General features: G+C 38.2%; 1 protein-coding gene across 5 annotated transcripts in view; it reads left to right on the plus strand.

The window, feature by feature from the left end:
- The window catches only part of acaca (acetyl-CoA carboxylase alpha), a 188444-nt gene that overhangs the window by 111237 nt on the left and 53384 nt on the right, over positions 1 to 23823 (plus strand). For all 5 annotated transcript variants that reach the window (XM_051931343.1, XM_051931345.1, XM_028807062.2 and 2 more), the window contains 8 exons: positions 898 to 939; positions 1707 to 1922; positions 3197 to 3352; positions 5882 to 6085; positions 13184 to 13339; positions 13637 to 13783; positions 16299 to 16568; positions 16669 to 16766. In XM_051931343.1, coding sequence (XP_051787303.1) covers positions 898 to 939; positions 1707 to 1922; positions 3197 to 3352; positions 5882 to 6085; positions 13184 to 13339; positions 13637 to 13783; positions 16299 to 16568; positions 16669 to 16766 — 1289 coding nt within the window. The remainder of the gene's footprint in view (positions 1 to 897; positions 940 to 1706; positions 1923 to 3196; positions 3353 to 5881; positions 6086 to 13183; positions 13340 to 13636; positions 13784 to 16298; positions 16569 to 16668; positions 16767 to 23823) is intronic.

Here is a 23823-nt window from a genome sequence, read left to right on the forward strand (position 1 = left end):
GTTTTGTCTGCATGTCAGTTTTCCCGTGTATTTATTACAAAGTGTAATAAGTGCGTGTCTTTTGTTTATATCATTCAATGCACTTATCCTCTTGTGTGTTTCAAGTGCCTTTCTGCTTCTGATCTGTGCCTGTCCTGCCGTGTGTTCATTTCATCAGTTCTCCTAAATATGCACAACCCTTGCTCTTCTGCGTATTTACTATATCTGTCCTATTTCTGTCCCACTGTCTGTCTCTACTATGTCTGTTCTTATATACTTGCACTAACTCTTTCCCTCTGTGCATTTACTATGGTTTTACTAATCGTTATCTTTGTTTTGCCATCTGTATGTCCTCTTGCATTTTTATACACTAATGTCTGCCTTGCAATTTCCATGTGCCTGTCTGTGTGCTACAGTTGGCCTGCTTTGTTCAGTATTTACAGTATTCCTGTTATTGATGTCCTGTGACTTTCTTTCAGTGCGTAGCACATCTCCATTGCATTTAACTTCTTAAATATTATCTTCTCACAGGCTGTCTGCTTGATCATATGCTGCATCTTTGTGCATCCATTTTCAGTCCTGCTATATACGTATTTGCCATATCATTTTTACTTTTGTCCTTTGTCCATCCTGCTGAGTCTTCATTGTATGTGTCCTCCTGAAAAATGTACTGAATTCAGAATTCTCAGTATTTACTATCCCACTCGTGTGTCTGCATTTGCCTTCTTATTTGCGCCTTTTTATTACGGCGCGTTTGTCTGTCTCTTGAGGGCCTGTGTCTGTTTTCCCATATTGACGCTTCTTTTCTACTCTCGCCAGCTTGAGTATTTGGGTTGCTAAACTTTTTTATTGTTGCCTTAGCAGCATTTATGTACACGTCTCTTTCATAAGTTCACCTTTTCTTCTTCTTTTTATTAGAGGGAATTTCCAAAATTTTTCACTTTCCGTGTAAGAGACAAGGTAAGTCTGACTTTTTTTTTTTTTTGCGCACATTTACTAATACCTTGAGAAAAATTAGATACATTTTTTTATACATTTTAAATAAATTGCGTTCTATGGAGGCAGTTGGCATACTCCAGTTTTGATTTGTCTTGACGATCTCCATTTCCTCTATATTACTGTCACATCTCACTGGTGACTGGTGGAGAAGACCTTTACAATGAGTCCTCAGCTCCAGAATGTTCAGACATTTCCAGAAAAGTTCTGTTCGGTGTCAGTGCGACTTCTGATGCCCTACAGTTGTCTGCATTGCAGTCGTGTTAACAGCAGGTCCCAGGATGATCTCCAAAATCGCTGTTTTATCTTTCTGGTCATGACAGAGGCTGCACATCACGTCACCTGCACAGCCTGTGTGCATGTTGATTTATGATTAAATTTGCTTTCCTTGAGTGCCTTTTTTCTGCCACTGCAGCCCGACTCATTATAATAATGAACTTCCTAATTATTTCACCATAGAGAGAAATGACTGCTATTAATAGTGTTTCATTACCTTTAATTTCATTTGTGTAGCATGGCTGGTAGCTTCTAGGCATTTTCCATTTCCTTTCTTGTGGCAGAACTATTTAGCTTTTCTTTGAGGGGAAAGAAACAAAAAAAAAGCTCATTGGTGTTAACTATGTACAACTTTGGTGTATCAAATATGTCTGGCCAGCCCTGTGTATTTGGATAGTTTATATGGGTACTGAAAATGGCTATTTGAAGGTGACAGTCATATTGTTTCATTTCAGTTTGAAGAAGATCGTATTTACCGACACCTTGAACCTGCTCTGGCCTTCCAGCTGGAGTTGAACCGGATGCGCAACTTTGACTTGACTGCCATTCCCTGTGCCAATCACAAGATGCACCTTTACTTGGGTGCTGCAAAGGTGGAAGTGGGCACAGAGGTTACTGACTACCGCTTCTTTGTGCGAGCGATCATCCGACACTCTGATCTTGTCACAAAGGTGTGTTTTGGCGTCATTACGAATGATAACATGAGAAATAGCATTTCAATTAGCCACTTACCTCTTGGACCAACTAGTGTTTTTTCCACTATTCAGTAGGTCCACTAAATCAATAAAAGCAAAAATGAGGTGCCAGTTTAAATAGAGAAAAGAGAGTGCTGGCTCATACCTCTTTAGTTCTCAGTGCCAGTAGTGCAGGTGTGGTGTATAGCTGGAGATTCTCAAATTCATTTTCACAAACTTGGTGGGTATTATTTTGTTTTTCAGATTCTAGCTTCATGTCGCCAAAATTGGGTGGGTAATGTATGGCAGTTCTAGTTTGATGACACTGGGGTACCACTCTTTGGTGGGGTGTGTTAAGTATTGGTTTGAGAATGACAGCACATGGTTATTAGTAACATTTGGTTTAATTTGGTTTTGCGATGTCTTATAGAACGGTCTTCTCTAACCTCATAGTTTTATCATTTCAACCATCATATAATAATCATAGCCTTAAGGATGTCAGCATGAGGTAAGCTGATGTTTGCTACTGGGCATTTTATGGGTGAGTTCCTCTGTTGGTATATTGGCTTTAAAATAACAGCACTGGGTGAGTGATATGTGGTCCTGCGTCTTTAGTGAAAGTATTGAAGCAATGATGGCATAAGCATATTGCATATTTCAGAATTACTCCAATGTGTTAGTAATGTCTGGTATTGCAGTATTAGTTTAAACCGGCAAACACAGAAGTGGCAGTGACTTGTACTTATCACTGCATGTTAGTTTGAGAATATCACTACTAGGCCGGCGATGTTTGTTCTTGGGGTATTGAGTTACAAATACAGTAAGATATTTAGCAAAATGCCATTACCGTACCAGCACTGGGTACATTATATTTGTTACTAAATTTGTAGTTTGAAAATATAAGCACTAGATTGGAGATGAAAGTATTCCATTGCTAAGTACTTACTGGATAATGTCAGGTATGGGCACTTTGTCGATTGTTATACTAGTTTCAGAATGCCAACACTTGTAAAACTTATTTTTGTTCTTTGGTCTCATAGTGGTGTCACTGGGTGTTTAGATTTATGTTCTGTGCTGAGTTTTTTATGTAGTGTCATAACTTTGTTTTGCAACCTCTGGGTTAAGGATGTTCTCAGTTGGACTGGATTGATTACACAGCAGTGATATTCGATATCTCCTGTCTTGTACTAGAGAAAAATGCTAAGAAAATAAATTATTGGTTTTTAGCCTTTCCTTCATCTCTGTTTGTTCTGTGCTATGCTTTATCGCAGGAGGCCTCATTTGAATATTTACAGAATGAAGGTGAGCGTCTGCTTCTAGAAGCCATGGATGAGCTCGAAGTGGCATTCAACAATACCAATGTCCGTACTGACTGCAACCACATCTTCCTTAATTTTGTTCCAACTGTCATTATGGATCCTTCCAAGGTAAGATGTTGCATTCCTCTGTTTATCTCATTGTGAAAATACAAAAGCGCTTCCCGTTGTCGTCATGTCTATCTGTCTGTCCATCCCCATGATACAACCCAGCTGCCATAGGAATGGTTTTATTAAAATTCAGTACCTTTATTTTTAAAGAAATTTTGTCAGCTAATTTCAATTTTCATAATACAGTTTCTGTAATATAGCATGCTACATACATTTGTGCAAACTGAAAAACTCCCATTTAAAAGCATTAGTGAATTTCCATATTGTCCATCTTAAAACAGTGAAGTATTCTTTGCAACCCCAATTACCAATTAAATTTACTTTTCAGATTTAACTTGCGAGAAATGTTTCCATCTTGTGTATTTTCTTTTTTCTATGTCTGATAGCAGCTCCTGATGGCAAAGCAAACCCCCAGTACAAGTTATTAAGACAACAGTGGCAGGTGCAGCTGGGAGCTCCCTGTCTCAGACTGCTTATGTGCACATAGGCAAGTGGACTTCAACAGAGACTTGCTAAGCCTCCATTGGGTCCTTCTTTTATGAATTTTTATGTTAAGAAGTATTAGCCATAGGTCCTCCTTCCACTAACAGTGATACACTAATCAATGCATTTTATTACCTTAACTTGAAATAGAATCTGGTGTCTATGAAAGCTATTTAGTCATCACAAGCTTATTTGGGCTCAGTTTTAACTGCATAGTATAATAAAATGGCATTAAAAACTTGAATGATATGTAGTCTTCTAATAAATGTTATTTCATTCTGTTAACACTGTTATGTTTGAATGTGACTCATTATTACAAAATATTTAATGAATTGCGGCATGGTGACGCAGTGGTAGCGCTGCTGCCTTGCAGTTAGGAGACCCGGGTTCGCTTCCCGGGTCCTCCCTGCATGGAGTTTGCATGTTCTCCCCGTGTCTGCGTGGGTTTCCTCCGGGCACTCCGGTTTCCTCCCACAGTCCAAAGACATGCAGGTTAGGTGGACTGGCGATTCTAAAACTGGCCCTAGTGTGTGCTTGGTGTGTGGGTGTGTTTGTGTGTGTCCTGCAGTGGGTTGGCACCCTGCCCGGGATTGGTTCCTGCCTTGTGCCCTGTGTTGGCTGGGATTGGCTCCGGCGGACCCCCGTGACCCTGTGTTTGGATTCAGCGGGTTGGAAAATGGATGGATGGGTGAAATGCATTATATCTCGGTTTAAAAAAGTAAATAAACAAAAGTCACAAATGTTTCAACTTTGAAAATGGCTACCCAAACCTTCGAAATACACTTAAGTATTATTCCTTGAGGACATTTTCTAACTTGTGGGAATATGGAATGACAACTGTTGGTGGCAGTAGTCTAATCGTAGAGAGTTTAGTACATAAAGCCTAACATCTGTAGACTGCAGCCTTTTGATAATGATTAGGCAAGAGGCAGTGTACGAAAATATGAACTAAGTAAAGGAAAGGATCAGCTATTTTGACTGACAGAGGAAAGTGTACATCTCTACTGGGCATACTGATACCACTGGTTTTATGCTGGATTATGTTTCTATAAAAGCGCCTTCCTTCTTTTTATGATGGGTGGTAGTCGTATTTGGACTGGTCACCATTATAGTTTTAAACCTTCTTCAGGAGGTTATTTTTGGTGGGGGGACTACAACATAACAAAAGCAAGAGTATTTTGGTTTGAAGTCTTGTGTGTTTTTCAACAAAAAAAAGTGTCAAAATCTACTAAATTGCCACTTAAATGGACAAATAATGGCTTAGGAAAAGGTTAGCCTGTGCCCCCCAAAAGCTAACCTTAGCTGTCTGATGAGACATCAACCTTAACCATCCTGTTTATAATCAGAGGACCTTTTTTAATTATTTCATAATTTCACAGATTGGCATGGCCTTAAACGGTCCTTCTAACATTATGGCCAACTTTAGCACAGATGTCTTCTTGTGTACTTGGATTGGGGACCAACCAGGAAAATCTTGGGTTACTGCTGGAAGAGCTGTTGGTGAGGCCAGTAGGGGGCGCTTACCATGCGGTCTATAAAAATGGTGCTGCCCTTCGATATAACGTAAAACCAAGATCCTGATTCTCGGTGATCATTAATGATCCCTGGGCATCCTTTGTAAAGAGTAGGGGGTGTATCCTGATATCCTGGCTAAATTGCCCAATCATTCTGGCCCCCTAATCACCTCCTGTCTCTAACTGTCTAACTGTCTCTCACCCCTTCACTAACTAACAGCTAACGTGCAGTGAGTGTATTTGCAAAAAATGACTGCCATCACATCATCCGGGTGGATGCTGCACATTGGTGGTGGCTGAAGTGGTTCCATACTCACTATGTAAAGCGCTTTGAGTAGTCATAAAAGTGCAATATAAATATAAATAATAATAATAATAATTATTATTATTATGACAGTAACCCTGCATCAATCATATGCTCTTGTAAAGCCCACACATGACTGAAAGACAAGTTAACAGCGAGCTCTGTGCATTATACACTATAGTAAACTAACACTACAATAATTATCTTTCCTGTTTTGTAAATTTTCAGATTGAGGAGTCAGTGAGGTCTATGGTAATGAGATATGGAAGTCGTCTTTGGAAGCTTCGAGTGCTACAGGCTGAGCTGAAAATCAACATCCGCCTTACCCCAACTGGTAAAGCCATCCCTATCCGTCTATTCCTGACTAACGAGTCAGGATACTATCTAGATATCAGCCTTTACAAGGAGGTGACCGATTCTCGCTCTGCACAGGTGGGTCACACAGATCATCTGTTAATTTTCTGTTCACGTTTCTAGCTGACAGTTATGTTGTATATCATAACAGCAGTACTTGCTGAGAATGGTAATGTTGCAAATTCCAGCTATTTGGACAGTTATTTTGCCAAATCGTGAAGGACTGAAGTGGACTGCCTGGGATAAATCAGGTGGAAAATGAGATTGCTGCAGTGTAAACTGTATGTTATTATTAAACACTATTTCACATTTTATACAAACATTTGGGGATTTTGTTTTCTTTTTCTGCTTAATAAGTATGATTTTATGATACTAAAATAGTACACTGAGATGGAATGATGCTTTATAATGTGAGGGCACAGTAGAGTCTAAAATGATTGTTTATAGTATCAAATCCATTTGTTCATTCATTCATTGTCTGAGATGGCTTTTTTCATTATAGCATTGTAGGTAGCTGGATCCAGTCCAGGCAGCTTTAAGCACAAGGCAGGAAGCCTCCGTAGGAAGGACCCCAGCCATCTGAAGGCTTAGTTACGCTCACACCTCAACTTACTTAATGAAATGAATGCCTTTGAGACAGAGCTTAGCAGATTTGCCTCATAGCTCCAGGGTGCCACAAATATGCTACATAGTGTTCTGATTGTTTTAGGTTAATTTTTGAAATGTTCTAGATTTTTGTTTTTATTTTTCATACATTTTATCCTTACTGTGGTTATATCATCACTTTGCCACTTTGTGCAATTGTTTTTCTTTAGTCATGTCCGTTTTTTGATGGTGTTTTCATATATATCTGTATATTTATATAATACATAATATATACAGGGGTGGGCAAAAGTAGGTTCACAGTTGTTCATATGGAAAAAGAAAAGCAGGTTATGATTACTATAATAGCTTGATTAACTGAATACCTTTATTAACTTTATTAACTCAAAAATGTCACAATGGTATAGTACACTTTGGTACAATCTTGTAAGTGCTATGTTTCGCGTATTCACAACTGTAAACCTACTTTTGTCCACCTCTGTGTGTGTGTGTGTATATAGTTGCAAGTGGCAGTGACAAGTAGTGGCTAGCACGTAGCGCAAGCGAAGCTTGGTGAGCGAAGCGAGCAGGGCTCTACTATATAAAAAAATCTTGGGTCGAGACATGATTTTCTCGGAGACACTTTAATGTCCCGTGAGACAAAGAGGACAGCTGCTGTACAGGCTTTTAAATGTTCAAAGCGCTGCACGACTTGCAGATCATGTAGCACGGCACAAGCAGCAGCAGCAGCAAGCCAGCTGATTGAGCATAGAGGAGATGAATAAAATTTATTTGTTTCCCATTGTATCACCGTTTAAGAGGGGGTTTCGGAGGAGCGACCACATCTCCTTAGTGTGTGTTCAGCCCCCCTCTTCACAACACGAGAGGCAGAGATGCGAAGTGGCTGGCGTGTAGTGCACCCTCGGTGGGGGGAAAGGGGGTGGGCGAGCGAAGCCTCCTAGTGTGTGTGTGTGTGTGTGTGTGTGTGTGTGTGTGTGTGTGTAAATATATATATATGTATATATATATATATATATATATATATATATATATATATATATATATTTATTTATATACACAGGGTGGTCCAGATCTAATTATGCAACTGTTCGACTGACAACCATCTCACCACCATTTTGGAATGCAGGACAGGTGCTGCCATCTATTGGCAACAAAAAGAATTTTAAGCAAAATCTCTATGTGCAGGGCAGGTGCTGTGAATTCTCTATGTAATAAACTTAATAAGTTGTAGCGTAATGAAAATTGCATAATTAGATATGGACCACCACAAATATATATATATTTTTTCCGTGTCACTTATCACCATTTCTGCATGGAGTGTGTGTGTTCTCCATATGTCTGCAAGGGTTTCCTCCAGGTGCTCCAATTTTGTCCCACAATCTAAAGGCAACCAGGTTAGGTGGATTAGTGATGCTAAATTGGCCATAGTGTATGTGTCTGCTCATCCTGCGGTGGACCGCCACCATCCTGTGTTATGCCTGGTGCTTTCTTGGATAGGCTGCAGCCCCCCGGGACACTACCCAGGATGAAGTGAGCTTAGAAAATGGTATGGTGTGATACCATCACCGTTTTGTGTTGTTTTCATAGGTACTGTAGTTTTTTGTGCCTCATTGCAATGATGCCCCATGATTGCTAGGCACACAATTTGCGTGGCATGTGATTTATAATGTGATAGAGGCCTTGCTATCATGGTACTGACTGCTGGTGACTACTTGTACAGTATGTTGATTGGACATGCAAATAAATATTTTACAGAGCTCTGTACACATGATAGTACTGCCACTCCTAATAGTATAAAAAAGGTTGTTGCACAGTAGCATACAGTATGTCCAAAAGGTAAGACCACTAAAAGAAGACCTTGCGAGAAACAAGTGCCCGAGCATTTAAAACAAGTTTTAGTTAAGAACAGTTCTTGTTTTGAATTTTGTTTTCTTTTTTGCTTTTGATTCTGGTTTGGTTTTTGCTTAAGAGGTAAATAAAAAATCTGTGTGATTTGGACCTTTACAATCCCATAAGGAATAATCTGTTCATCTCTGCCTCACTGCCTTTAAAAAATGTAGATGGATGAGATTTTTGATCTCAAACTGGCTTGAATCTTGGACTGTCAGGGTCTGTACAGAAGTTTTACATTCTCCTTGTGTTCACATGTGCCTTCTCCCTGTGCTCAGGTTTCCTGCCAGGCTTATAGGTCCGAGTTATTTGGTCACTTTAAAGTGTATGTACAAATATGCCCTGCAGTATTTGACCAAGACTAGTTCCTTTTTTGTTTCTGCTACTGTCAGGATAGACTTTGGCTCCCTGCGTTCCTGTAATTGAAGATGCAGCAGCAGTAAATAGATGGATGAATACTTTGCAGCAGATGAATCTCTTAGGGTCACACCATGTACAATGGTGGATATAAAAATGTACTTGGTAGACAATTCAAGCTTATTAGTTAGCTACCAGTCAACAATTTAAAAGGTAGCTCTTTTAAAAGTGACACGTGTGGGGCTGTTTTTTTTTTTTTTTTTAAAGTTTTGCAGCTTTAATGGAAATTTAGAAAGTTCTCAAAAATTAAAAACTGTGTGAGACTACATCACTTTTTTTGTTTACCTCCAGAACCCCATCCTGATTAAGAATATTCCAAATTTAATTTTTGTAATCGGGTTTAGCAGTGGTTTGGCAGTGTGACATGACACATAAGCTCATTAAAATTGTTGCTCTTCTCAAAGAGCAATGCAGACATAGAGATGTCATGAAAGCTGCTGCTGAAGTGCATCCGCCACTGTATGAAAGGGGAGAAACAAAAATGAAAATGCATCTTTCCGAAAGGTCAAGGTGTGAAGATTAATTCAACACTCCTGCCTTCTTCATGACCTTTACTCACTGCTCTCTACCTTCTAAATAAATACGCATCTGTGTGAATCGAGATATTTTTATTTTGATCTAAATTATTTAATATCACGTGCTGTGTTACTAAGATAACACTCTGCTTGCCTTAATATATAAAATGAACAGTTTTGTTTCCATTTAAAGCTGCCCAATAGCTTTCTAGGAGGACTTTACTGTGGATTCTTGCTCCGTAGCCTTTTTTAATTAACTTGTATCTCGGCAGCTCCCAGGCAAGCTTATTCTCATCACTTGATAATATTAGAATTTGAATGCTTGGTTTTGTGAAAAGTCTTTTAAAAAAAAAAAAAAAAAAGAAAGAAAAAAAAAGAAAGAAAGAAGAGATGGTTTTTTCTTATACTCAAACCATAAAATACATGGGGTAAGCTGACAGTATTGGTGAAAACAGCAAATGCAAGTGTGACCCATGATTTCTGTTTGAACTCTCGCACGAATATACAGGCAGGTGTTGATGAGCAGTAGAGGCGGCCTTTCATCGTGAACAAACAGACATTGTTTAGTATGTTGCATCTTGGTCAAATCTGACCTTCCAGAGCCAGAAGCCTGATTTTCTTTTTTTGTATTATATTAAGTCTTCTACAAATAACAGTAGCTGTTGTAGCAGGAGTTTGCTTTCTAGCTCCTACGGAAGCACATCTTTTGGTCACTTTCTGCTGGTGAGACCCTTTTATGTGAATGCCATGATTTGTTTGTCTAGCATAGCAACTCCTGGGATTATCATTATTTAGGCTGACTCTTCATTTTCAAGAAGTGACTCTTCTTGTATTTAAGTAATATTCTAGACAGATTCTTTGTGGCCAGGTACCAATATGTCCACTTACTAGACTCATTGAGACTCCTGTCATAGTATTCCTCTGAGAAACAGTCTCTGCTTCACAAGTTTCTTTTCACTGAGATACTTTACTTTTCCCTCATATGAACTCTTCTTTACTATTCTTCTTCTCATACTTAGCCTCTTCCTGTTTATATTCATCTGACCCAAAGGCATTTTATGACATTGCTATTCCTATGCTATAGGAAGTCTAAATTTTCCCGTCTTAGACATTTAATCCACACTTGAAAGAGAGAAATCACCTTTAGGTCCTTTGGGATAAATGACATCTTTTATAGGTGTAGGGCCTTCTTCAGCATGAAATAATATTAACATTCTCAAACCTGTTTGATGCAATTCAGGGTCAAGGGGAACCAGAATCTATCCTAGCAGTATCGGGTGCAAGGCAGAAACCACATCTGGATGAGCTGCCAGTCCATTGTATGCTCACTTAAACACATTCATAAATTGTAATTTTCAATTAGTCTATAGAGACATCTATGGGATGTAGGATGAAAACTACAATACCCATAGAAAACCACACACAGGCACGAGGAGAACATGCCGACACTACACAGACAACGACTCAGCACAGGGTTTGAACCTAGGACTCAGGATCTGTGACAGGATATTTTTTTTCTTAGCAATGTGTGCGATTCCATGACAGTGGGATCCTTATTCGCATTTGTTCCGTCATTAGTAGAGAAAAGAAAGATAAAATTAAATGGATTATTTGTCTTTTTAGGCATTTTTTCCCATTTTGCCTAGGCCATCACAAAGTAACTGTGACTTTGTTGATTTTAATTGTGTATGTATAAGAATATATTTATTTAATTATTTATGTATATCAAAAATTATTTACTAAAAGACATTCCTTCATTCTGGTATTAATGAACCTCTTCTTACTTTTCAGTTTGAATGTTCATGTAATATAAAATGGTTTGCTTAATAAAAGAAAAACAAAACTCCTTGTTTGGGAGGCCCTAGTTTTCACATCATTTCCCATCATTTTAATCAGAATGCTCCTAACATGTAGAGTCTTATATTGTGCCTCTCTTACACTGATGTATAGAATGTAAAGATTGAAATGCCACTTTGTTATCCCGACAATATGAGTACCTTTACACCAATATGATAACAATAAACAGACAGATAAATAACAGCCAGTCAGAAAGGTCCCTTCTGACTTCAGTGCTATCCTTATGCGGTATCTGTCTGTCTGTCTGTCTGTTATATGGCATCCATCCATCCATCCATCCATCCATCCATCCATCCATCCATCCATCCTAGTTCCAGATCAGCACTCCCCATAGCCACCATTCCTGGCAGGATCCACTTCAAAGTAGGAACCATCCATTGCAGGGCAAATATATTCACGCACTGTCAATGCTCTGTAACAAGACACAGGAGTTCTCAGAGGAGACCCACCTGCACACAGGAAGAACACGCATACACTGTACACTACTTGGGAATCAAACTGGCATTATAATGTTCTGAGGCAGTAAAGCTGTTGTATGTGTCACCATGCTGCACATAGAAACTTTTCATATTTCTTTAATTATTTTGTTTTTATGTTAGAGCTACAGAGAGCTTTTTAGAATGTCTGCATTTGGCTGATTGAATTGTAAAATGTGTTATCAAGGGTTAATGTCAACATCATTAATAAACACCTAAAACAAGTGTAGTGGAAAAAGTAACAATCAAAGAATCCAGTTCTTCAGTGCAACGCTGTTCAGGGTTAGATTGTGTGGGGCTAGTTAGGGTGGCATTTATTGCGACTGTGGTTGCCTCCCGTCTTCTAGCCATTTAATCAGTCCACTGAGCTCTCAATGAAGGACTTGGTTCTTTGATTATTACTATAATTTTTACATTGCACTTATTTTTGGTGTGTGTTAACATTGTTGTAGACATTAACCTTAACATATTTCACAATTCTGACATATGATCCAGGCTTTCTAATTAAATCAATAGCTTCATTCTTTAAAATAAGCAAATACTTAGCTTTTTCTTCTGTACTCCTTTGCTTAAGAGTGTGTTTTGTAAAAAGTTGATGTAGTAGAAATCCAATTTGACTCAATTTTGTTTTGTGTTGTTATAAATAATTATATGTTCTAAACCCTTACCTCATACACTCTTATTCTGAATGTTTTTTCTCTTTTCTTAAAGGCACATAAATAAAGTACATGTTGCTTCTCTGATAGAGTCATTCTTCCAAGAACATTAGATAGATAGATAGATAGATACTTTATCTATCTATCTATCTAATGTTCTTGGAAGAATGACTCTATCAGAGAAGCAACATGTACTTTATACTGTTAGACAAAAAGTGTATCACCATAGAGTGTTCACAGAAAATGCACTTCTTACATAAAATCTCATTAAACAAATTTATGACTATTTTATCACTTATTATTCAACCTTCTAAAATCTTTACCTTAGCGACATTCTGCTCTAGGTAGTTTAGCTGTTCTTCATAAGGCTTTCCTGTTAGAGGCTCTATGCTTCAGTAATTAACATGTAGGATCTTGATTTGTTCTGAAGCAAACACACAGAACACATCTTCTTGAAGACCATCAAACCTAGAAGGCTTTAATGCCTTAACGTAGGACTGAGTGACTCAATTTTTTACTTTCTAAAGCCACTACATTGTCCATCAGAAGGGAGTGTTGCTTGTATGGGCCAATTCTGAATTGTACTGCTGTTCCTATTAAACCATCCCTGCTGTCATTTACAGTTGATGCCATGTTATTGAATGCATGCTAAATTACATTATGTCAGTAGATCTCTTCCTGTTTACTGCTTTGTTCTCAGCAGAGAGTTTCACTTTTATGTCTCAAGTTCTTGTGAAAAGTTAACTTCTTTCTGATTTATAGATTATGTTTCATGCATATGGAGACAAGCAGGGGCCACTTCACGGCATGCTTATCAACACCCCTTATGTCACCAAAGACCTTCTGCAATCCAAACGCTTCCAAGCTCAGTCTCTGGGGACCACCTACGTGTATGACTTTCCAGAAATGTTTCGGCAGGTACGACTGGGTGTCAAAGACTGAAGAGTGTTGGCTTTTGTGTGTGAAGTGTCAGGGTGTGAGGTACATAATGTTCCTGCTTTATTAGGAACTAGTTTTTGTCTGTCTATCAGGATGGTGAGATGATGCATGTAGCATATCCACTTTTAATATTTGTTTTGAACTTGATTGTTTCCTTTCAGTAAAACTGTTCCTACAGTGATACATTATTCTACACATTGTTGTGAGTTTCTCTTCATTTTCGTATGTTCAAGGCCCATGCACCACTGACTTTGCCCCCTTTTGTTTTTCTCTCAGTCATTGCTTAAGCTGTGGGAGTGTGTAAATGCATATGCCCATATTCCCAAGTGCCCTCTGCCTTCTGATCTTCTGAACTACACCGAGCTTGTGCTGGATCCACAAGGGCAGCTAGTGCAGTTGAACAGATTACCTGGAGGAAATGAGGTGAGCATCTCATCTTGTCTTTGAATTTCTTAAAGCTTCATTAAGCTGTCACAGGGCTCCCGTGACACCAGTAGGTCAAAATGTACTTTAGAACTTCCCCAGTTTCTTTTCATGTCCTTGAAGTATCACAACTTGGCCCAAATGATTCTTGATTTTACTCCAGTTGAGCTTTGTCTTTCATTTCCACTGGCTGGACAGGATGGAATATATGTTAACCAGCTGCAGTGTGTTTTAGTCTCTTTAATTGACTGCTTACAAATGTTGTCCAAGAGGTCAAACATCAGTGCAAAGGGTAGCTCAGGCAGAAATAGACAAAAAAATAGAGACCATTGACTCTAGAAGCATCTTACTGATACGGATCCCAGTATTGCACAAGTGAGCACTCTAGATAGGATTTCAAGCTGAAAAACCAAAGTGCTTACAGACAGGACAAGGGAGTCTGAGGCCACTGATTAAATCAAAGCAATCTCCCTACCAATGAAAGTGGCATTGTCTGGGACACATGTCCATGTGATGGGACTTATATTCTCATTGTGGGGATATGACTGGGGCAGATGAAGTGTACGTGTGCTGATGAGACCTAGTGGACAATATTGCTCTGGTGGAGCCCAACTCATCCTGGTGGAAATGAAATGTTATGAGATATAGCCTCTTTGCCACCACTTGGCAAGCTGCATCTGAACAGACAGTTTTTAGCTTCTGCTGGGGTACAAGAAGAAGCCTACCATCAGTTTTGCTATGGTTCTTTACTGTCTTGCTCCAGAGCCTCACTATTGGAGACTCTGCCTTCATTCACATTACACTGTAGAACATTGCTGTGCTATCTTCCACTTACAGCCTTATTATCCCATTTTCACCCTGAATGATGTCTTGCTTTATACTGCCACCCAATATTCCACCTCTCATTGTTGTATCTGTTCATTCATATTGTTCTGTAGGTTTCTCTCTCCTTGTACCACATTTGGTCTTATGTATTCCTCACTTTAAAACATAAGCTTCCTAATCCTGTCCACTTGCAGCCACCATGTACTGTCTAACCCAATAGCTTCATTACCCTACCTTCAGCCATGGCCTTAGTGCCTAACTGTACTACATCACTTACCAATTTAAGGGTAAAGATTATCCTACCTTCACATGTAACATTGTCATGTAGTCTTAATGTCTGACCTCACAATTTTAACTAGACCCCACTTTATTCTCTTCTCTTCAGCCACCTTGCTTCTCTTCCCCTAGTTGTAACCTTGTACGTATATGTCACCCTGTTTATGGCCTAAGCCTAACTGCTCTGCCTCAACCTGTAGTCTTCAACTCATGCTATCTCACTGCCTCACACCACCTGTAACTCCACGCCACCTATGACTTTATTACTGTACTCTGCATAATGCTGTGTCCTCACTAGACTCCTTACCCTTTCACTGGGAGAAATTAGCTTTTCAGCTAAACTACCTCTTTGTATTGCTGCTCTACATTTTTGAGGCTTTATTTATCTTTCTAATGTTAAAGCCTCAGTGGTTTGGTCCTCTTTTGAGCCCCACTCCAATCCTGCATCAACTCTGTTTTTGCCTACAGTCTACACTTTCCTCTTTTCACACACTGATACAATGTCTTGTGTAAGCCTGGATCGTTACTGCCATACTTAAGATTATTTTAGCCTCACTGTTACAGCTCCATGTCATTGATTTGCATGTTTAGTTCAGGTTCACCAAGTGCCTTGTTATTTTATACTCCAATAATGCCCTCTGTCTACGGACTCTGTGCCCTGTCTTCACCTACTGGATCATTACACCCTACTTTCCGCAAATCCTCAATTCCATATATACACCTTATAAGAGTCTCTATAACTCAAACTCATTGACACAACTTCTTGGTCCAGGTCCTTTATGCCTTTCTCTTTTTTAAGGTTCAGTTTACTAAATTAGACATGAGTCAATGCCTGTTGTAGGCATCATTGTAGGCCATTGTGGCTCAATTTTAGTGTAACTTGACTGGTACAGCTTACTTTGTCTTTGTCTGACGCAGATCAGTTGGATTGTATATTGTAGTGCAATTGCGTTTTTTCTGCTCGCAGTTTAACTCTGTGCCCAACAGATGTCTCTCTTCTTCTTCAAATGACTCAATGCGGAGCTTCAGCATTCCGCTTGGATAAGCCAATTTATTGCTGAGAAATCCCCAAACCCAACAGTGTGAAAGTGTATGAATCTTGCCAATGATTCTGAAACCACACACAGTGTAAACTCCATTATGTAGAACATTGTGAACTCCTGCATGATGTTGTCCAGACTGTAAGGGGGACCTCTTGAGTTTTCTTGTATTTTTGAGCGAGTCCCAACAAGTTATTTTTTTATGACCTTGAGTGAGAGTGATGTTAAAAGCAGAATGCTCATTGTTATCATCCTTCTCATCTCATGCTTGTTAGCTTCACCCAAGAGATGATGGCTTAGAACTAAAGGAAATGCTGTGGTCTGAATCTGATCCATGATATGGCCTTTAAATTCTTTCTGTTTTCCTGCTGCAGATTGGTATGGTTGCCTGGAGGATGACTCTTAAGACACCAGAGTACCCTGCGGGTCGTGACATCATTGCCATCAGCAATGATATCACGCACAAGATTGGCTCCTTTGGCCCACAGGAAGACCTCCTGTTCCAGCAGGCATCTGAGATGGCCCGGACTTCAGGGATTCCCCGCATCTACATTGCAGCCAATAGTGGGGCACGCATTGGTCTGGCTGAAGAGATCCGTCACATGTTCCATGTAGCCTGGCAGGATCCCGCAGACCTGTACAAGGTGAGGATGCAGATTAAAAGACTACCACACAGTAAACAAGTATGTCTTTGTTTGCTCAGAGCCACTTAATGTAATCGGCTGTATTATTTTGTGAATGCAGGGTTTTAAGTACCTCTACCTAACGCCCCAAGATTATAAGAAGGTGTCTGCACTAAATTCTGTCCATTGTGAGCATGTGGAAGATGAGGGCGAGTCAAGGTAGGTGGCAAACATTTGAAGAGATGTAATGTGCAACCATGAGTTCAGCTCTTGGCCTTTTGGACTACCACAGTTTATATGTAGAAGACAAAAAAAAGCCACATGACTGTTGTTTGCACATGCATGCATGAGGCATCATAACATGCCATGCTGGCAACAGTCATCTCAATCCAGATGTTACATAACCACTCAGTGCATGAATACCTCTGTGTTGTAAATGAACTACACAACCTACAGTGCCATCAGGCTCGATATACTAAACTGTCAATGCAGATCATCCTGCCTGCTGCAATTGCAGCTGCCAGCACAGTTAAGCACATTCCCTATAGCACTTTCTACAGCACTCAGAACAAAAACATATAGGAATGCCATGTAGCTCTCAGCATAGACCTGCACACCCTCCTCCACACAAAACACAAGCGCACGTGAAACTTGATTTGGGCACACAGCAGCAGATCCCATAATTTAGGGACAAAGATCTGGGTATCACAGGCAGCAACTAGAACTGCTGAACACATTTGGGGAACTGTCATAAGAGAAACAGAGCAGCTATGAATACAGCATATAGCCCATCACACGACACAGTATTGATAAGCAGAAATGGGCATCTGTCAGTACAAACCAAGCACGTTATAAACACAGTGGCGGCCATTGGCTAGACACAAAACAAAGCAGCAGCCAGTAGATGCAGATAGCACACAAAGAATAAACACAAGAGCAGACGTGCTGCTGTGTGCTACGTCGATTCCTACCTGGTGCTCTGACCCACCACACAGCCTGCCGTCTAATCGAATTTCAGCTTGGAGTTTCTCATTATGTTTGTGGAAAGAAACTGGGAAAAACTGCACCAGGCTGATGGGGTTTCTGCCATCTGTGCTCATGGAACACACTGTTACAAGGCAACAGTGCTTTTTGCAAATGGTGCTGCTTTGGTCCAAATTAGGGGAGACGTGGCTTTACAAAACTGTGTATGTTTCCTGATTTAACGATTGAAACCTTTTAGTGTTGGGTTTAGATGCAGTTACAATTTTGTAAGAATGGGGGTCGGGGGTATTGGGTTGTGTCTCCAGACGTAGTCAGCCCAAAGAGATACTGTTAACCTGGACAAGTGTGAGCAGTTCCATAAGTGTGACCTCTTTCATCCAAGTCATCCCCTTTTACCACTCCATGTGACTCTGACTGGAAGAAGGCAGTATAGCAAATGGCTGACTGATTTGGGCTTATCAGTTAATTCTGAATGAATTCTAAAAAGATTCTCACTGTCAGAGCCACAGCTCAGCTTTGTAACTGGCGATGAGAGAACAGAACAACTCCTAGAATCCAGCTTGGGGCCATTTAAGTACTCGAGGTTCATCTGGGCAAGGCACAGTACATGAAACAGTGTGGTTATTTGATTTTTTCTTATTGTTTATCCCTTAACTATATTTCAGTTCTGGGTTCCATATAAACTAATACAAAAATTCTCTTTTATTTATTTAAAATACAAATTATTTGTTATTAGGTGAGCTGGCGATGGATTATTAGTAGAATTAGCCAGCAAACAGATATTTAAAATAAATAATAAAAATAATTATCAACAAAAATGCTATTATTAAAGTGTTAACTTTTAAATCCCTCACTGAAGATTCAGAGAAAATTGTGTCATCTTGTCATAAACAGCTTGATTCCAGTCGGTGTAAATCCATCGAGTGTAAATGCTGGGGATGTCTAGATAGTGTTTTTGAAATGAGATATATTCATGTTAAGTTGGAAATTGAAGCCTGTGCTGCCCATTTTTAGGCTGATGTAGCTTTATTTTTTCTCTTACCATAACGTCCTTCTGTGCATATTAAACCCTTTGTAGAAAACAGGCTCTGGGATTCAAAGCAAAATGGGATAGTATGCTGCGTACACACACCATTTCAGAATAGAAAGATAATTCAGGGTTTTGTCTCTTAATAAGGCAATGCTTGCAAGTGGCTTCTTCAAAATCTTTTAACAGATTGATAAAGGAAAATGAATTATCTACTACCTAAATTCAGTTGTAATTTTAACATGTTCCTAAATCATTTTCTTAAAACATCTGATATGGACAATATCTTCTGGGCAGGGATGTAGATTTAATTGTGGGTATTTTTTGTATTCTAAAGTCATGGGTTTTTTTTTTGTTATTACTAGATGTATGCTTAGTGTATATTTCCAGTACTGTATTTCTAGAAGTGATTTGGTAAAGAAATCTGGACTATATTATCCTAGCATTACTGAATGATATAAATATTAAAGGAAGATGGTGAGGGATGGAATCAAAAACAGAGCAAGCATGAAATAACTGAAATAAATTAGTTGCTAGCTAGATAAATAAAACCAGCATGTGATGGGAGTATATATGAGATTATATATAGATAATAAATATATTTATATTGTAGTAAGTAAGGCTTGCATTCCAGAAGCTATTTTGTTTTTCTCGTGGGTTGGCTATAGGGACAGATGAATTTTAAAAAAAGGATACAGGTGGGACTTGAATCTCAATGCCACTGCCTTGGGGTCGGACAGGCGCAGAATTCTGCAGCTACTGTAGGCTGGCACTAAGAAGATTGCCCTTAACGACTGTTAAATGAGAAGCATCATTACGGTTTTTATCTGCGTCTTTGTTTTTTGTTTTTCTCACCATTAAATTAACTTTTTGGTGAGGATGGATTTTTCTGGGCCTTGGCCAAGAGAATGTCTGCAAATAGGTAAGGATTTATATGTAATTTATTTAGTTGTTTATTTGTTTCAAGATCTGGCCTTGATTCCTTGGCTTACTTTTCTTTGTAATGAGATGGCGCGGTTTAGGGAAACAAACTGTCTTAAGGGAAAAAAAAATTATTGTGCATTTTTTTTTTTAATATTCGTCAAGAGATTTGGAGTATAATATATAATCTTTTAAACAATGTGTGATTTAAATTATAGCATTGCATTAAATGTATAATAATGAATTATTTTATTTAGATGATATTTTTATTCATTCATTATAAATAAATCAAATCAAAGGATATATATAGCATCAGAACAGTTTAAACAGGAAATGTCTTCAGAGTGCCGAGGCTCAAAGGACACTTTAGTGCTTTTGTCCATAATTAGGCTGTATGGTGCGGAGTATAAAATGTTTACATGTTTCATAAAAATGTGTATACTGCTTGTCTATTGACACTCTCATGTATTTATCTGCCTACTATTTAAAACATAAATGTCTACATATAATGGGGGGTGTATATATATACGCTACAAGTTTAACTTAACACTTTATTAATACCATTTCACCCTGTCAGCTGTTGTCTTTTATGTTTTCTAATTCAAATGTAAAATGAAGTGTAAACTGTAACTAATGGCCAAGTTGGTTATCATGTACAGTATTTTATCCTTGGTTAACAATTTAGAATGAAATTATGATTCCTAACAATATATATAATTGTCCATATATCGGTTACTTTCCATCCTTCCTGCTCTTTTGCCACAAACCTAACAGTACACTTTCTTGAGTTTTCACCATGCATGTTTATACTCAGGTGGCACCATGTTTGTTACAGCTTGCATTTGTCCTTTCTTCACTGTAAATGGCAATGAAAGGAAAAGATGTAAAAATTGTACAAAAAACCCAAAGCCTTAAATTTTGAAACATTTCAGTTTCAAATAACAAAACATGTGGAAAATGAGCACTTTGTCAATATGGATATTTTTTTCCCCAAGCGTGCCGGTAATTGCCACATAGCCGTGTTCCTATTTAAGCCTATTGCCAGCCCCCAAGAATACTGCGTGATGTGATACTCCTTAAGTGTTCTGATTATCTTGTGTTGACAATCCTAATTTGGTACACTTCATAGCAGGGGAGAGAACGCAAAACTATTTTTTAACATCCCTCACCTTTTTTTTATACAACAAATTCCTGTTCTCATTTCTAAATGTGTCCTGCTGCTGGAGGTTTCCTTATAGAACTTTTCTTCCTACATATTAGTTAATACGTTTTGATTTAGTTTATGTATCACTTGGTAATCTGGAGCACTTTATTGGCAGATCAATAATCATTTGTGCTGCCCTGCCGTATACTTTTTGATAATGACACTGCAAAGTAGTCCACTTTGCCCTCAGTACTGAAGGCTTGTGTGCATGCCAGTCCTGCAGTTATTGCTTGTATCACATTTGTTGTCGTAATAATTCAGCCTTTACTCACTATGAACCCTTTGAGGAGCACTGAGAGTAAAACATGTCCATTGGCCAGAAACCTTTTATTCCCAGTATAACAATTTATATAGATGGTGTCTTACTAATTTCTGTCTTTAGCAATACTGGGTGTTTATCTTAGGGGTAAATGATATTTGACGTTCATAGTTTAATTTGGAACAGTAGCAAATTAACTAATTAGTTATATGTGAGAAGACAAATCCTGACGGTGAACACCTTTGATTGATCTTTCTTGATTTGATGTACATGGGTTAAGTTGTGTAAACAATACATGTGCAATGCATACAAACAGTGATCCTGCCTACCACATGCCATTAAACAAGTGTAAGAAGATCGAGCCAAAGCTTCTTAGCCCACACAGGCTCATGTCAACATTATTTTTCTATGCTTTTATTTATTCTTCTTCTGATCCTTTTTGTTAGCTGTCATTTGGCTGTAACATCCAATCCCAAATGGGGAAGCCACCACCGCTTTTTTTTTTTATCAGTTATCTACACAAATAATCTAGGAAAGATGATCTGGTCAGAAAGCTTCTATATTGTTGCTCTCGGTGATGTATTTTAGCTATTTTTATGCATTAGGTTATTTTTGCAATAATTAACTAAAAGTAATGGAAAACACTGCAAAATGAAGCACTGGAATGAACCTACTCCCTGCAACTTTAGTGGATAGGTTGTTCAAACTGTGGTAACCTTGCGTAGCTCTCTTCACTGTGGAGACTTTTTTTTACTCCTTATTAATAATTGTCCTGCAAAGATATAGTTCATGTTTTTGAATATTTGCTTTATGGAATATAAGCCATAAGGTATAAAAGAAAGATATGTCCTAAAGTCCTGAAGTGGTCCACTCTCTGCAGCAGATTATTGATTTTGCTGCATTTATTAGATTTTTTTCAGTCAAAGCTATAGAGATTACGTGCTGCATCTTTTGTAATACTTGATTTCAGGATTAGATGTTCTTGTTGTTCATCCATAATTTACTAATACCATGAGAAAAGTTTAAGAATTAAAAAAGTGAACCTGCTTAGGAAACCACTAGTTACTCTTATTCTAGCTCCTGTATATTAGCACTCAGATGTGTGTTGGTAAAGTCCTGATGATGGCATTTTAATGAAACCAAAGGACTCAAGGCAGAAGGAGGAGGCAGAATGTTCAAAAATTGTGTGTATGTTTGTTAGGGTAGCGGACAGTCATGGAGGCTACAATCACTTTTTAATTTCATATAGTACAGCAACATCATAGAGTTCATAAGATAAAACAAATTGCTGTTGAAGAATATTGTAATACAAAAGGCCGACACTTATTGTGGAAAATTAAGCAGTGGATTTAATATGGTAACCGAGGGCTGGATGGTGATGGCAGAGGACTGGAGTTGTGTCTCTTTCTTCTTACCTAATTTGCTACAGATTCTCTCTACTGTCTCTCATTTTCTGTCATCTTGGTCTGCTTACCTCTATGGGGTAGCATGATTATTTTTATTTGTGTCTTTAAAATCTCATAACCATATTTAATCACCTTACTATGAAAAGAGGGCTCATGAAACTTCTCGACATACTGTATATTTTTAAACTTGAAGACTCCTAAGCAACAAAGAAGTAAAAGGTTCTTCTGAAACCTGAAGGCCCTGTAAAAGCCTTGCTTTAAGACATTCTTGGATGCTCAGTCCTTAGTGAAGACATACACACATTAGTTAGGTTTCCATCCAAAAGATTTTAAGTGAAAATATTTTAACTCTTAGAAGTATTTGTCAGTGAAGGCAAAGGTATCTATCTATCTATCTATCTATCTATCTATCTATCTATCTATCTATCTATCTATCTATCTATCTATCTATCTATCTATCTATCTATCTATCTATCTATCTATCTATCTATCTATCTATCTATCTATCTATCTATCTATCTATCTATCTATCTATCTATCTATCTATCTATCTATCTATCTATCTATCTATCTCATAACAAGTATCAATAGAACTTTATTCCATTCTGTTTAGCAGATTAATTGTTTATTGGTACTTGAAATGTTGTAAAAAACTGTAGTGGAAACATTTTTAATATTTACACATAAATTGGGAATCATGTGACAGGATTCTCATCTTATGTCTCTCCTACAACAACAGATAGGGACAAAATGATAATACCTGCTGCTTTCCATAACACACAAGTCCACTTTCAACAAACTGAACAACCACAGTTCTTTTTGGCCGTTCTTAAAAAGACACTATTTGTTTCTTTTGAAAGTAGGCTTGTGTATAACTACTATGTGAGTAGTCTGTCTTGTTGTGTATAATATTTAGGGGTCTTTAAATGTGCCTATATAAGTCTGGTGTGGTGAATATGGTTGTATCATGTACAATTCCAGGTGTGAAATGTCTTGGATTCAAAACTGATCTTTGGCAAGACCCTGAAGAATTATAGATTGATCTCCTTTACTTTATATCCTTAAAAACTGATATAAGTTAATGTTAATTTAAGCTAAACTTAGGGACACTTCTTCCTCTGTTACTTATTTATTTATTTGTACTATATATTTTTGTACTAATGTATTTGTTTCTTTGTTTATTTTGCTGTTAGCAATTCTTTCTTTTACGTTTTGTTAAACACTTCTTTAAGCTACATTTTTGTATCAAAATCTACTCTTTAAATAAATGTTGTTATGGTTAATATAATTACAGCAATTCTCTCTTGCACGGCCATGTACACAGCTGTTAATGGTGGTCTTACTGACTCCAAATGTGTCTCTCATAGTTCTGCACTCAGCACAAGTGGCCAATTTGTACAAAGCTGTGGCAGTGTGCTTTCAGGTTGAAATAGTGGTCCGTGCCTAGTCCTTACCTAGTCATTAGTCAATGGTCT

The sequence above is a fragment of the Erpetoichthys calabaricus genome, chromosome 8 (assembly GCF_900747795.2).
Source record: "Erpetoichthys calabaricus chromosome 8, fErpCal1.3, whole genome shotgun sequence".
In the NCBI taxonomy this organism is placed as follows: domain Eukaryota; kingdom Metazoa; phylum Chordata; class Cladistia; order Polypteriformes; family Polypteridae; genus Erpetoichthys; species Erpetoichthys calabaricus.